At 40.9% G+C, this 15,754-nt stretch overlaps 2 protein-coding genes and 1 pseudogene across 5 annotated transcripts; 2 read left to right on the top strand and 1 right to left on the bottom strand.

Moving 5' to 3' along the window:
- The first annotated feature begins 973 nt into the window (after positions 1–973).
- LOC148191251 (uncharacterized) lies at positions 974–6,397 on the top strand. Its single transcript, XM_088101350.1, has 6 exons — positions 974–996; positions 2,071–2,466; positions 2,572–3,616; positions 4,193–4,566; positions 4,753–5,890; positions 6,077–6,397. The coding sequence occupies exons 1-6, from the start codon at positions 974–976 to the stop codon at positions 6,395–6,397; spliced, it is 3,297 nt and encodes a 1,098-aa protein (XP_087957476.1).
- Positions 6,398–10,884: 4,487 nt separating this feature from the next.
- Positions 10,885–12,454, bottom strand: LOC148191250 (transcription initiation factor TFIID subunit 7-like). Its single transcript, XM_088101349.1, has 5 exons — positions 12,314–12,454; positions 12,121–12,184; positions 11,370–11,623; positions 11,144–11,263; positions 10,885–11,031 (listed from the first exon to the last, which is right to left on the bottom strand). The coding sequence occupies exons 3-5, from the start codon at positions 11,619–11,621 to the stop codon at positions 10,885–10,887; spliced, it is 519 nt and encodes a 172-aa protein (XP_087957475.1). The 5' UTR covers positions 11,622–11,623; positions 12,121–12,184; positions 12,314–12,454.
- A 211-nt stretch (positions 12,455–12,665) lies between these two features.
- On the top strand, positions 12,666–15,629 carry LOC148191249 (sucrose transport protein SUC4 pseudogene; annotated as a pseudogene). Of its 3 annotated transcripts, none has more exons than XR_015782916.1 (2): positions 12,666–13,981; positions 14,733–15,629. The product of XR_015782916.1 is annotated as a sucrose transport protein SUC4 pseudogene, transcript variant X3 (transcript). The 3 variants fall into 3 exon arrangements; XR_015782915.1 differs by lacking the exon at positions 12,666–13,981 and adding an exon at positions 13,988–14,401; XR_015782914.1 differs by lacking the exon at positions 12,666–13,981 and having other exon boundaries at positions 13,988–15,629.
- The last annotated feature ends 125 nt before the right edge of the window (positions 15,630–15,754 follow it).

Below are 15,754 nucleotides of genomic sequence, written 5' to 3'. Positions count from 1 at the left end.
GCAGAGAAGTAGAAGCATGATTTAGGATATGATTAAATTTTCTGTATGATTTGGAATGTTAATGTTTTGAACTGGATGTTGATGATGATATGTTAGAACTGGAAAATTTTATATTGATGAGATGATAATATGAATTCTGGAATGTATGAGAATTATGGTGGAGAGAAATCGTAAGTTATGAAAATCTGTAAAGTCATTGTAAAACGAGAAGTCTGGAAAAATATTCTGTCTCTGATTGATCAATTACGCTCGTCCTTGTGCGGTCATTTACCGTTCGTCTTCTCTAAATTTGAATTAGAGTTAAATTCTTTCGTTTTGGAAAGGATGCTGTCTTAGAACGAGCGTCCCCATTTGAAATCCTAAATTTAGTGTCAGTACTAAGTGGCGTTCGGTCTTAGACCGAACGTTCGTTCACAAGAATAAATGATTTGCTAGCGTTCGACCTTATGTCGAGCGTGCGTCTTTGCTAGCGTTCGACCTTATGTCGAGCGTACGTCTTTGCTAGCGTTCGACCTTTTGTCGAGCGTTCGTTGTTGATAGCGTTCGACTTTATAATGAGCGTACGTTCTAAATCACGCAAGGTCTCCTATTCAGCACGCGTATAAATAGCGTTCGTCCTGCTTTCTAAATAGCTTTCGTCCTGCTTTCTAAATAGCGTTCGTCCTGCTTTCTAAATAGCTTTCATCCTGCTTTCTAAATAGCGTTCGTCCTGCTTTCTAAATAGCTTTCGTCCTACTTTCGAAATAGCGTTCGTCCTGTTATCCAAATAGCGTCCGTCTATACAGTGAATTAACGTTCGTATTTTAAAGAAGTGTAACTAAGAATGAAAGTATGATGTTGAGGGAATTGTGAAGTATGCGAACCATATTTGAGATGAAGTTGTGAAATTGGAATTTGAACGAGCGTTCCAAGGAGGAACGTCTCTATGAATGATTATGTTGAATGGTAAAGTGTGACCAAGGAAAAATCGCTGATGGCTGATCATCCTGATATTCCGTGAGTGCTCTCCTCATGTAGAGGGAGTAGGTCATGCGTGGGAATGGCAGGAGGCCATTAGGGTTAACCTCGGTTGGCAGCTGATGGGAATGCCAGTTACTACACCAACCGGGTGCATGAACGCCTGCGGTTACTTGGATTCACACAGTCCGGACGGTCTGTCTTAGGGTAGTTGGATGATTTATATTTTGCTTATACGTATTGGTGCATGTCTTGTGTGTTAAATGCTTGTGTTAAAAATTGTATGTGATATGTATGAATTAAATTACCTAAGCTTACCCTTGCACTCTCCTTGTGTTGTCTACTGTTGATGTATGTCCGTCTTGTCAATGCAATGATCATCCGTTGTGGATGTGAGCAGATGGGGAGGCGCCACTTGATGCTATGTTGGAAGAAGAAAATTTGGAGGACGCCAACCTGGTCGAAGTGGAAGTTAAAGCCGAGCAGTAGCTCGCTCGTTCTTAGTAGCTGTTAGTAGTTTTATTAGCGTTTTGGACGTTCGGTTATTGTATTGTAAAACCGTTCGTTTTTAGCTTTCGTTGTTTACTTTGGGGCTCGACTTTGTAATCGCTGGAACTTATAGCCGTTCGGTTTCTGTCTCTTGTTTAGTTGTAAAGACTGATGACTGATTACTGTTAATTGTAATTAATTCTAATTAATGGTAGTTACTATTTATTGGGATGTTACATTTATTGGTATCAGAGCAGTTTTGTTCTATCAAAGGACATGTAGGGTTATGAGCATACTTTGCTTTCGTTGTGTGCTTGTTATGTACTGGATGAGTTATTGCTCATTTAACTTTTGAACAATTCTGACGCTAGTTTTCTGATGAATCAGAGGACGAATGGCGCCTAGACTCCCTCCACCTCCCCAACCGAGTGAGTCCGATACGTCCAGCAGCACTAGGTTGTTGGAAACCGTAGTTGAACGGCTGCATCAACAGAACACCACGTTGCTGGAACAGAACGCCACCCTGATGCAGCAAAACCAAGCTGCTATGCAAGGTTTGGAGGCCTCGCGTGTCAACTCTGAAAACACGCAAAGGCAGTTGATGGAGATCTTGGCTGCAACTAGAGGTGCGCCTGGAGCATCCTCTTCAAACGTTGCCCAACCGAATGCTGAATGGAGTTTGGAGAGTTTCCTTCAGCATCACCCTGCCAAGTTTAGTGGAAAGTGTCTTCCGGACGAAGCTGACCAGTGGCTGAGGGATATGGAAAGGATATTCAATGCCAAGAGGTGTCCAGATGAGAACCGCTTGGCCTACACTGAATACTTGTTAACTGGAGAGGCGAGCCATTGGTGGGCGAGTGCCAGAGCCATTCTGATGGACGCTCAACAGCAGATTACTTGGGAAGTATTTAGAAACAAGTTCTATGAGGAATATTTCCCTGACAGTGTCCGTTTTGCCAAGGAGGTTGAGTTTCTACAGCTCGTCCAAGGAGGAATGTCAGTTTCGGAATATACGAACAAGTTTAAACACTTGATTCGCTTCAATACAATGGCCACTAGTGAGGAGTGGCAGTGCAGAAAATTTGAGAACGGTCTACGCAGTGACCTGAAGGTGGTAATTTCCAGTTTGTGTATCCGAACATTCCCTGCCATGGTTGAGAGGGCTAAGGTGTTGGAGAAGAATTTGGCAGAGGCGGAACGTTTGAAGAAACAACAAACAGTAAGGGGGCCGATTGTCTCGAAGGGGAATGTAAATCAGAGAGGATCCCCTTACGCTCGTCCAGCAGGCAACGCGAGTGGATCCCAAGCCTTGACTACTGTCGGACAGTCTGGACAGTCAAGGAATGTAGCATGTTTTCAGTGTGGAGGACCACATCTTCGGTGGGCTTGTCCTCAACTGAATGGGGGAAAATACTGTACTAAGTGCAGAAGGAATGGGCACTTGGAGAACGAGTGCAGTGTGGGAGGACGTGCGGCAATGAGACCGCCGAACGCTGGGAGAGCTCAACAAGGCAGAGGTGGACGTGCACAAGCTACGGGGAGAGTGTATGCGATTACTGGTGCTGAGGCCGCTCGTTCAGGTACGCTCATCACCAGCACTTGCTTGTTGTTTGGAAAGCCTTGTGGTGTGTTGTATGATTCGGGTGCAACTCATTCCTTCATCTCGAAGGCATGTGTTGAGAAGCTTGGGTTAGTGGAGAGTGAATTACAGTTCGACCTGGTGGTGTCAACCCCAGCGGCTGGTGGGATTAAGACGTCCACAGTTTGTGTGAGATGTCCAATAGAAGTTGAGGGGCGTAGATATAAGGTCAACCTCATTTGCTTACCCCTTCAAGACTTAGAAGTAATTCTGGGGATGGATTGGTTGGCCACCAATCGGATCATCATTGATTGTGGAAATAAGGAGTTGGTCTTTCCAGGAGAGGAGGAGGAAGAATTATCTGTTGATCGTGGTCAGTTGAAGGAGGACATCATGGAAGGAGCGAGCTGTTTTCTGATCCTGACGTATGAAGACAGCGAAATTGAGCGTTCGTCCAATAACGAGAGCAGTGGAGGACGAACGGTAGTAGATGAATTCCCGGATGTCTTTCCGGATGAAGTTCCTGGTCTACCTCCTATCCGTGAGGTCGAGTTCACGATCGACTTGGTGACCACTGCTGCACCCATCTCGGTTCAACCTTATAGGATGGCACCAGCAAAATTGGCTGAGTTAAAAATGCAGATTGAAGAATTGATGGATAAGAAGTTCATCAGGCCAAGTGCTTCACCATGGGGAGCGCCTGTGTTGTTAGTTAAGAAGAAGGATGGCAGCTCTCGACTCTGCATTGATTATAGGCAACTGAATAAGCTGACCATCAAGAACAAGTATCCCCTTCCAAGGATAGACGACCTGCTGGATCAGTTGCAAGGTGCGTGCATATTATCGAAGATTGATCTACGTTCGGGCTACCACCAGATTAGAGTGAAGGAGGGAGATATTCATAAGACAGCGTTTCGGTCTCGTTATGGTCATTATGAATATGTGGTGATGCCCTTTGGAGTGACGAACGCACCTGCAATCTTCATGGACTACATGAACAGGATTTTCAGACCGTATCTGGACAAATTTGTAGTGGTGTTTATTGATGACATCCTGATCTATTCTAAGAACGTTGAGGAGCATGAAGACCACTTGAGAATTGTCTTGGGCGTGTTGAGGGAGAAAGAATTGTATGCCAAGCGTTCAAAGTGTGAATTCTGGATGAAGGAAATCCAGTTCTTGGGGCACGTCGTTTCTGCAGGAGGGATTGCAGTGGATCCAGCCAAGGTGAAAGCAGTGCTGGATTGGGAGCGCCCACGTTCGGTCACAGAGGTTAGAAGCTTCGTGGGGCTCGCGGGCTACTATAGACGGTTCATTGAGGGATTTTCTAAGATAGCAGCCCCTCTGACTTATCTCACCAGGAAAGATCAGCCGTTTGCATGGACTGATCGTTGTGAGGAGAGTTTCCAGGAATTGAAGAGGAGATTAACGAGCGCCCCAGTGTTGGTCATTCCAGACACGACCAAACCTTTTGAAGTATATTGTGATGCGTCGTTTCAAGGTTTGGGCTGTGTACTGATGCAGGAAAGGAAGGTAGTAGCGTACGCTTCTAGGCAGTTGAAGATCCACGAGAAGAATTACCCCACCCACGACTTGGAGCTGGCAGCAGTCGTGTTTGCATTGAAAATATGGAGACATCATCTGTATGGAGCAACGTTTCAAGTATTTAGTGATCACAAGAGTCTCAAGTATCTCTTTGATCAAAAGGAATTGAATATGAGGCAAAGGAGGTGGCTGGAGTTCTTGAAAGATTATGAGTTCGAGCTGTTATATCATCCTGGAAAAGCAAACGTGGTGGCTGATGCCTTGAGTAGGAAGGCTGTGAGAGTCTCGGCAATGATGGTGAAGGAGCTGAGTTTGGTAGAAAGTTTTAGAGATCTAAGGTTACGGTTCGATTTGGGAGCGAACGTGATTAGATGCTGTAACCTGGTACTTTCCAGTGATGTGTTTGAGCAGATCAGAGTGAAGCAGCGTGAAGATGAGGAATTGACTAAGATATTGAGTGCGCTCGGCACAGATCAGGCTAAAGAATTCAATATTGGTACGGATGGCTTACTGCGCTATATGGATAGAACTTGCGTTCCAAACGATGGTGAGCTGAAGAGGATTATAATGGAGGAAGGACATCATAGCCGTCTTAGCATGCATCCAGGCATGACTAAGATGTATCAGGATCTCCGTTCATCATTCTGGTGGCCTGGAATGAAAAGTGACATTGCACGTTTTGTAGCTTCTTGTTTAACCTGTCAACGTGCAAAGGCGGAACACCAAAGACCAGGTGGATTGCTGCAGCCATTGGAGATTCCAGAATGGAAGTGGGACAGTATTTCTATGGATTTTGTGACCCATCTACCGCGCACAGTCAGAAACCATGACTCGATTTGGGTGATCATAGATAGGTTAACTAAGAGCGCTCACTTCCTAGCAGTTAACTTGAAAATGTCAATGACGAATCTGGCAAAGTTGTACGTGAAGGAGATCGTTCGCTTGCATGGAGTTCCTTCGAGTATCATTTCAGACCGAGACACGAGATTCACGTCTCGTTTTTGGCAATCGTTGCAAGGCGAGTTGGGAAGTCAACTACGAATGAGTTCTGCATATCACCCACAGACGGATGGCCAATCTGAGCGAACCATCCAGACACTTGAGGATTTATTGAGGACGTGCGTCCTAGATCATGTGGGAGTTTGGGATGAAGTTCTGTCGCTCGTTGAATTCACGTACAACAACAGCTTTCAAGCAAGCATAGGGATGGCTCCGTTTGAAGCTCTTTATGGAAGGAAGTGTCGAACACCTTTGTGTTGGTTCCAAGAAGGCGAGAACGTTTTCACTGGACCAGAGTTAATTCAGCAAACAACCGAGAAGGTGAAACTAATTCAAGAACGACTGAAGACGTCTCAAAGCAGGCAGAAATCCTATGCTGATAAGAGGAGAAGACCCTTGGAGTTCGCTGCTGGAGATCACGTGTTTCTCAGATTAAATCCAATCACTGGAGTGGGAAGAGTTCTCCGTCCAAAGAAGCTTTCACCCAAGTTCGTAGGGCCTTATCAGATTCTGAAGAAGATTGGATCAGTTGCGTATGAACTAGCCCTACCACCTCAACTGTCCAACCTGCATCCAGTCTTTCACGTTTCTCAGCTCCGCAGATACATATCTGATCCATCACACGTACTGGAGTTGGAAGACGTTCAGCTTCGTCCAAACCGAACCCTGGAAATGCAACCAGTCCGAGTGGAAGATAGTCGTATCCAGCTCTACAAGGGAAAACAAGTTAATCTGGTGAAGGTGGTGTGGGATGCGAGGACTGGAGACTCAACATGGGAGGTTGAAGAGGCCATGAAGGAGCTGTACCCTCAATTGTTTAACTGGTAAGTTTTAGAATTTTCGAGGACGAAAATTTTTGTAGTTAGGGAGATTGTGAAGCCCTAAATAATTAACGCACCAAAATCCACTCTTTAATCACCATTAAACACGTTTTGACACGTCAAAACCAATCTGCATGCGCCTGCCATGTGTCACTGAGGGAGCGTTCCGGAAAGCTTGGTGGGAAACAAGTGGCATGCAGTGGATTGGACGTTGGTTCTGCGTAGAGGAAGGAAATTTTTACCCTCTGCATGCGCTGTCACTCTACTGTCACGACAGAAGCTTCTAAAACGTTAGTGGAAAACCATGTGGCAGTGCGTGAATGCATGGCTGGCTGGCGAGGAAGAGAAAATAATTTCTCTGATACGCTTCACTTCAATTCAAGCTTTCATCTTCTTCCTCACGAAACCCTAACCATTTTTTTCTCCAACTTCTCTCTAAACCCTTTCCATCTTCTCTCTACGATCACTCACCACCAGCACCTCTGTTTCCATTTCAGAAACCGTAGGATCATTCTCGGAGCTGTAAGCTTTCAGTTGAACCGATCAAGTTTGCATTCTGTGACTGGTGAGTTCTCTTCCCTGGAACGTTCTTCTCTTCTGTTCCTGCAAACCAAAATTCTGGTTGCATGCGTGGGTTAGGGGTCTGATCTGTCTATGGTTTCGTGATATTAGGTTAAGTGGATTTGGTTGTGTAAGTTGCTGGATAGAAATCTGTGAGAGCAAGAGCGAAACCTTAGCATTTGGAAGTCACTGCTGAACCAGGTAAGGGAAGCTTGAGTAATTTGATTTAATACTTGGTTGATGTTTATGACAGTAAGGAAGTGTGTTGGATGTGAATTGTATGAAATATATGAATTTTGAAGTATGCATGTACGTGTATGTTGTACTGGTTGTATATGATGGTAAATGCTTTGAACTGTATGTTTATGATGTTATTGGTTGAACTGTACGCAGAGAAGTAGAAGCATGATTTAGGATATGATTAAATTTTCTGTATGATTTGGAATGTTAATGTTTTGAACTGGATGTTGATGATGATATGTTAGAACTGGAAAATTTTATATTGATGAGATGATAATATGAATTCTGGAATGTATGAGAATTATGGTGGAGAGAAATCGTAAGTTATGAAAATCTGTAAAGTCATTGTAAAACGAGAAGTCTGGAAAAATATTCTGTCTCTGATTGATCAATTACGCTCGTCCTTGTGCGGTCATTTACCGTTCGTCTTCTCTAAATTTGAATTAGAGTTAAATTCTTTCGTTTTGGAAAGGATGCTGTCTTAGAACGAGCGTCCCCATTTGAAATCCTAAATTTAGTGTCAGTACTAAGTGGCGTTCGGTCTTAGACCGAACGTTCGTTCACAAGAATAAATGATTTGCTAGCGTTCGACCTTATGTCGAGCGTGCGTCTTTGCTAGCGTTCGACCTTATGTCGAGCGTACGTCTTTGCTAGCGTTCGACCTTTTGTCGAGCGTTCGTTGTTGATAGCGTTCGACTTTATAATGAGCGTACGTTCTAAATCACGCAAGGTCTCCTATTCAGCACGCGTATAAATAGCGTTCGTCCTGCTTTCTAAATAGCTTTCATCCTGCTTTCTAAATAGCGTTCGTCCTGCTTTCTAAATAGCTTTCGTCCTGCTTTCTAAATAGCGTTCGTCCTGCTTTCGAAATAGCGTTCGTCCTGTTTTCCAAATAGCGTCCGTCTATACAGTGAATTAACGTTCGTATTTTAAAGAAGTGTAACTAAGAATGAAAGTATGATGTTGAGGGAATTGTGAAGTATGCGAACCATATTTGAGATGAAGTTGTGAAATTGGAATTTGAACGAGCGTTCCAAGGAGGAACGTCTCTATGAATGATTATGTTGAATGGTAAAGTGTGACCAAGGAAAAATCGCTGATGGCTGATCATCCTGATATTCCGTGAGTGCTCTCCTCATGTAGAGGGAGTAGGTCATGCGTGGGAATGGCAGGAGGCCATTAGGGTTAACCTCGGTTGGCAGCTGATGGGAATGCCAGTTACTACACCAACCGGGTGCATGAACGCCTGCGGTTACTTGGATTCACACAGTCCGGACGGTCTGTCTTAGGGTAGTTGGATGATTTATATTTTGCTTATACGTATTGGTGCATGTCTTGTGTGTTAAATGCTTGTGTTAAAAAAATTGTATGTGATATGTATGAATTAAATTACCTAAGCTTACCCTTGCACTCTCCTTGTGTTGTCTACTGTTGATGTATGTCCGTCTTGTCAATGCAATGATCATCCGTTGTGGATGTGAGCAGATGGGGAGGCGCCACTTGATGCTATGTTGGAAGAAGAAAATTTGGAGGACGCCAACCTGGTCGAAGTGGAAGTTAAAGCCGAGCAGTAGCTCGCTCGTTCTTAGTAGCTGTTAGTAGTTTTATTAGCGTTTTGGACGTTCGGTTATTGTATTGTAACACCGTTCGTTTTTAGCTTTCGTTGTTTACTTTGGGGCTCGACTTTGTAATCGCTGGAACTTATAGCCGTTCGGTTTCTGTCTCTTGTTTAGTTGTAAAGACTGATGACTGATTACTGTTAATTGTAATTAATTCTAATTAATGGTAGTTACTATTTATTGGGATGTTACAATGAATTTGATTTAAATGCATGATTGAGTTGATTATGGATAAATGTAGAATGGTTATTGTGTGGTTGGAATGATTTAAATGTTGAAATTTGCATGATGATGGTGTCTGAAGGGAATTAAATCTGGAAATGAAAGTATAAAGTTGAAAAATGGAAATCTGGAAAAATTTCTACTAAGTGTGAAAACTCTGAATTTCTGATCATTCTCTGTTGCTAAATGACGCTCGTCACTGTACGGTCTTAGACCGTTCGGTTTTTGGTTAACATGACTTAGATTGGAATTCATTCATTTGGAATGAATTCTGCTCGAGAACGAGCGTCCCCCAATTGAGTGAATGAGCGTTCGTTTCTGCTCAGTATAGATAAATATTTAAAACTTTATAAATAAGTGACGTTCGGCCTTAAGTCGAGCGTACGTTCTCATTGACGTTCGGCCTCATGTTGAGCGTTCGTCCTTATTGTCGTTCGTCCTTATTGTCGTTCGACCTTATATTGAACGTTCGTTCTACAGAGTGTTCGGTCTTATACTGAAGTGCTCGTTCTAAGTTGAGCTCGGTTTATACCAAGCGTTCGTTCTGATTGTGCTCGGTCATTGACCCAGCGTTCGTTCAAGGAGGGTTCGGTTACTTTTTATATAACTGAACGCTCGTCCTTACCATTGAATTCTGAGAGAACGTAATTGGCGTTCGTCCAAATTGTTAATGAACGTTCGTTCTTTGACTGGCAGTGTTGTTTTTTTTGAAATCAATTATATTGATTGTTTATCTAAACATTTTCTTACGGGTTTTATCCTTTGGATTCTACCTGGATTCTTTACCTTCAAAATATTTCTAAGTATCATCCATATCTTTTAAAGATCAGTATTTTCAAATTATGAAGTGTTGAAACGTGTTAAGTGAATAAATGGTTCGTTTCTTTTGTTCAGAAACGAGGATGTAGGAGTACTGTAACATGTTAAGTCCTGTTGATTAAGTGATGAACGTTCGTGGAATTAAGAGAGTGGAACACGGAATGAAAATGTGAATCAGTGAACTGTTTAATATGGTGAATGATATGTTGAACGAATTATTGGAACTGGATTTTATTAGCGTTCCAAGGAGGAACGTTTTTGATATGATTGATTATTGAGTTTTGTAAAGTATGACTGTGGGCATGCTAATGCTGGCTTGGTCCATCCTGATATTCCGTGATACTCATCTTCACGTAGAAGGGAGTAGTCATGCGTGGGAATGGCAGGAGACTCTATTCCTTAGAGGTACTTTGGATAGGGTTAACCTCGAGTGGCAGCTGTCGAGTGTAATACAGTTACCACACCACTCGGGTGCAAGGACGCCTGTAGCTACACGGTTCATACAGTCCGGACGGTCTGTCTTTTATATATGTATCTATATGATTGTTAACTGATGAGCTTGTATGTTGTATGCGTGGATTGAAATGTAAATGTATGTGATGATGGTATAAATTAAATATCATAAGCTTACCCTTGCATTTTCCATTGTGTTGTCTACTGTCCATGTATAATCCGTCTTGTAAAAATGCAATGATCATCCGTTGTGGATGTGAGCAGATGGTGGTGCATCCCTTGAGCAAATACTGGAAGAAGAAAATTTGGAGGATGTCAACCTTGTGGACGTTGAAGTAAAATCGGAGCAGTAGGGATTAGTTCTGTAGTAGCAGCATTAGTTAATTTTTTTTTTGTGCTGTATTTGGCAGTCTGTATATAATTCTGCAGATTTGTTCCTGTAGATCTGTTTTGTATTTTGCTGAAATTCTGAACACTGTAAACTCTGCTGTAATTTACTGTACTGTACTGTTTATTTATATACGTGCTGTTTTCTTTTGGGAGCAGCTGTTATTTATGAAAAGACTGTTTACTGTTACTGTTAATTGTGATAAAATTCTGAATTACAGTGATTACTGTATTTTGGGATGTTACAACAACAAAGACGTTTAAGGATATCAAGATTTTCAGATGTTCCTCGAGCCATGATTTTGAGGAGATCTTTCTCAACACGGGACACAAGCTCAGGCTGGAAAATGAAATATTAACAAAAATGTTAATATGAGATCATATACACATACATATACATATATGGAGGAAGAGAGGTATGTCAATGTTTGTCATGTGAGTGAATATAATACATTAAGATCGGGCTCCCTGCGAAATCTACGCTTGCGAGCATCTCTCATCGGCGGGGTGAGACCATGCCTGTACTCAATTACATCTGGAGCAGCATCACCAGATTCCCGAACCATAATCATCTGTTAGTTGGAGTCATAAAAAATCAGACACACAGTCATTAAGTTACATGAATCAAAGATGTGATTAGGAATGAACGAACTATTTGATTAATGATGCACAACTGACCTGACCAATGTCAGCAGTCTTAATCAAAGAGTTATCATCATATGTCTTGTAGGATTCAACAACACAAGGAAGGTCCAATAGAGAAGCTGGGAAGTGTTCATTCCCAATCATAAACGTACCACTCCTTCCATCCTCACTAAATGATAAATCTAATGACTTGTCTTCAGATGAAGAAGGATCAGTTTCATTCAAAAGCCGCTCTATTCTCTCTGCCACATTCGGTGGAACTCTAAGTATGAATTGCTCCTCCATAACTAAAAACATTAGGACATGTCTCAAAACACTAAAATGTAAAATGACTTGATTTAAAAAACACATAATGGACACTTTGGTGGAGAACGATCCATGTTCTGTACATAAATCGATTACAAAACAATTAGCCAATGCTTAATATACGTCTCTATATTATGACACGTACCCTATCAAATGGCTTCCTAAAGAATAACCTAAATTAATTTAGGTCCTCTTCTCTCTATCTTAGAATGTTTTTCAACATGTCTCTATCTTAATACTTGTTTTGTACATGTAAATCACTATGTACAATATTATTGTTTTATATTAATCACTATGTACAATATTGTTTTAAGGTTTCGATATAGAAGGATATTGGCCAACCTACATTACGTTGAGCTAAATAATTTTAATTAAAAAATCAACATTTAAAGAACTAAATAACCCTCCTAATATGTTACATACAGTTGCATAAGCATACATTTGCAATTGGACGACTATTTGAAGGTTTAGGTCTTACTACGAGCTTTGGTTGATGGTCAAAATAAGCTTGTTCTATAGTGGATTGCAGGTACCGAGTGCAACTACAAAAGAAACAACATCACATATCAATTTATAATAAGTAATAAACCTACCTAATATAACGCACTTGATATAATATCATTCATAAATAATAAAATATATATAAAAACTAATTATTCACATATACTTACCACTAGCAATGAACTTGAGAACTGGATTTCTTGGCCTGTACATATGTGAAGAAGTTTTAATACACTAAAATATGAAAAATGAAAGCTCAGAACAGTATACTAAACACCAATTCAAAATTTCAATGTGCATATTAGAATTTTAAATTAAGAACACCAAGGTAGTAATGTATATCTTTGCAAATTTGGGTCTAAAAGTTTAGTAATGCCTAAATACACGAGACTAATCAAAGTTTAAAACAAACAGTATATAAAAAAAATTAATACAGAAAAAGTATTCCCGCTGAAGAAAAACTACTTTATCACTTAAAATCTGAAATCAAATTATCAGCATCTGACAATGGTGAATACATGGAAACACAAATATTGTACCAGATATTTTGCAGGAAATTTGTTTTCTTCTATCTCTACCAAATTTGATAAGTTTGATACAGTTTACAAAAGAAGGAAAAAAGAAGGTAGTTAGTACAGTTGTAATTACATAACTGTAACAGACTATTATAAATAGTCTTATCAGGAGGTGAGCAGGAAGTTTTTTGGGGGCTTTTGGAGAAGGGGAACTAGGAGAGTTAGGGTCCTCTCAAAAGACCTTTGTTTTCTGCTATACTTTGTTGTTGTGTTCCTACTACGTTGGTAGGACCGTTCTGTTCCGAATAAAACATTCAAGAATCTGTCTTGGTATTTTCTTTCTGGGTGTTCTATCAAATGGTATTCAGAGCTTCTTTCTTGGTCCTGTGGTATCTGTGTGGGGGCATGGTGAATACAAGAATGGAAACAAGATTGGATGGGCTGGAAAAGATAGTGCAACAATTGGTTCAAGATCATGACAGAGCAGAAAAGGAACATCATGAGAGGTTCCAGCGGCTGTAAAATTTTGTTAGCGGACTTACGGTGGTGGTGAAGATGTCGAGTGAGTCAACGTGTGGGTCAAATCAGAATATGGGTACTCCTCTAAAGTCTGTTGAACAAAAATAAGACTGACAACTGAATGCTGGATCACGTGGCGCAAATTAGATATTCCTATCTTTGTGGGAGATGATGTGTTTGGCTGGACCAACCGGTTGGAAAGATACTTTCATCTCCAAGAAGTATCTGAAATGGAAAGAATGCAGACTGTGATGATAGCTTTGGAGGGGAAGGCCTTGCAATCCCACTTGGGAATCATTCAAATTGGCAGTGGTTCGTCGCATCCAGTCCAACATGTTCAAGAATCCTTTCGAGGTGGTTATTGCCTTAACTCAGACTGGTTCGGTTGAGGATTATGTTGAAAATTTTGAATAGTATGCAGGGCTGCTAAAGGGGATTGATCAAGATTATCTTATTGGGATATTCTTGAATGGATTAAGGGATGGTATTAAGGCAAAAGTGATGCTGTATGATCCCTCAACTCTGGCATAATTAATGATGAAGGCTCAAATGATGGAGGAAAAAATCCAAATTATGTCTATAAAGGGAAGGGACCAGTGGAGAATAAAGTTGGGTCGGGTTTCAAAATCAACTGGATAACTAGAAGTTTCTCCAATGACGTGGGAAATTCTATTGTCTCAAGTAATCATAGTAGAGGGAAAGGGGGGACCCAGACATAACAAGTAGCATCATTAGTCACCAGGGAGGGTAGCCAACCACATTTACCTAACCCTTGTCTCTTCCACTTACCGAAGACTATATTCTGTAAGTATATCCAGAACAACTGCTAGATACTAGAAAGACCACTCAAGGTGGCTTAGAAGTTCTTGTCAAATGGAAACATCTTCTAGATATTGAGAATGGTTGGGAATTTAGATATTGAGAATAGTTGGGTATCTATTGCCTGCATTCATAAAGAATTTCACCTTGAGAACAAGGTGAATCTTCATGGAGGGGTATTGATAAGTTTGATACAGTTTACAAAAGAAGGAAAAAAGAAAGTAGTTAGTACAGTTGTAATTACGAAACTGTAACAGACTATTATAAATAGTCTTATTAGGAGGTGAACAGGAAGTTCTTTTGGGGCTTTTGGAGGAAAAGGGGAACTAGGAGAGTTAGGGTCCTCTCGAAAGACCTTTGTTTTCTGCTATACTTTGTTAATCAAACATTCAAGAATCTGTCTTGGTATTTTCTGTAACTCTGGGTGTTCTATCAAAATTGCTAATGTTTATCTGCTTGATATGTACTTCTGAATATAGTTCTCACTTAAATTAAAAGGACATGTTTTTATCTTTTTATTTTGATTACATCTTGCCTGAATGGTTTCTGCAAATGTGGCCTTCAATGTCTGAATAAAACCCCTTCACCTCCACCTCAAAAAAGAACGAAAAAAATAATGCAAGAATATATCTTGTCTATATTGTAATTTATTTTAAATTAAAAATATTAGTGATAAAACAAGAAAACAATACGTTGACTGCTTCTATATTTTGTTTATGTATCTTTGAAATGTTAGGCAAGGATCACCGAAGGACACGTGTTGCAAATGCTTATTTCTCCCTGTTTATGGCTATTGGTAATATTCTTGGATATGCAGCTGGATCATACAGTGGTTGGTACAAGGTCTTTGCTTTCACCATGACCCCTGCATGCAATATTAGTTGTGCAAATCTCAAGTCCGCTTTCTATCTTGACATTGGTTTCATCGCTGTCACCACTTATATAAGCATCATGGCAGCTCATGAAGTACCTCTGAGTTCTAGTGGGGCACAACCTGTTGAAGCAGCAGCAGGGGAATCGGGTGCTGCTGGAGAAGCTTTTCTGTGGGAGCTATTCGGGACAGTCAGATATTTTTCAACCCCAGTATGGACAATACTGTCCGCTACTGCCTTAACTTGGATTGGGTGGTTTCCATTTCTCCTTTTTGATACTGATTGGATGGGCCGAGAGATTTATGGTGGTGAACCAAATGAAGGCCCTAATTATGATACTGGAGTTAGAATGGGGGCAATAGGCTTATTGCTTAATTCAGTTGTTCTTGGAATAACGTCTGTACTCATGGAGAGGTTATGCAGGAAGCGGGGAGCTGGGTTTGTGTGGGGAATCTCAAATATCTTGATGGCTGTCTGCTTTATTGCAATGCTTATTGTAACCTATCTGGCAAAAAGAATTGGCTATATAGGCAAAGAACTACCACCAACTGGCATTGTGATTGCTGTATTGACAATCTTTACCGTTCTTGGGTTTCCACTTGCAGTAAGTTGCTCTATTTCCTGCTAAAAGCATTTTGTTTGTTCTTTTTCTGCCAATATTGAAGGCACCCTTTCTGTCTCCCATGTTCCTTAAAACAAAAACTCAAATTCTGTCTTTTTGCATGGTTTCAGTGACTCATCATATAAAGTATCTTAGTTCATTTGATTTTGTCTGCATGATCTCTTTAGCTCAAACTGCCTTCTGTTCTCCTATGTACCTTAACATAAACAGTACTATTATGTCTCCTATAGTGTCTTGACTCAAGCTTGGCAGCAGTTTTTAACA

This window comes from Vigna umbellata, chromosome 11 (genome assembly GCF_029865625.1).
Source record: "Vigna umbellata cultivar VRB3 chromosome 11, Vumbellata_1.0, whole genome shotgun sequence".
NCBI classification, from domain to species: domain Eukaryota; kingdom Viridiplantae; phylum Streptophyta; class Magnoliopsida; order Fabales; family Fabaceae; genus Vigna; species Vigna umbellata.
This window is presented reverse-complemented; position numbering and strand designations above follow the sequence as displayed.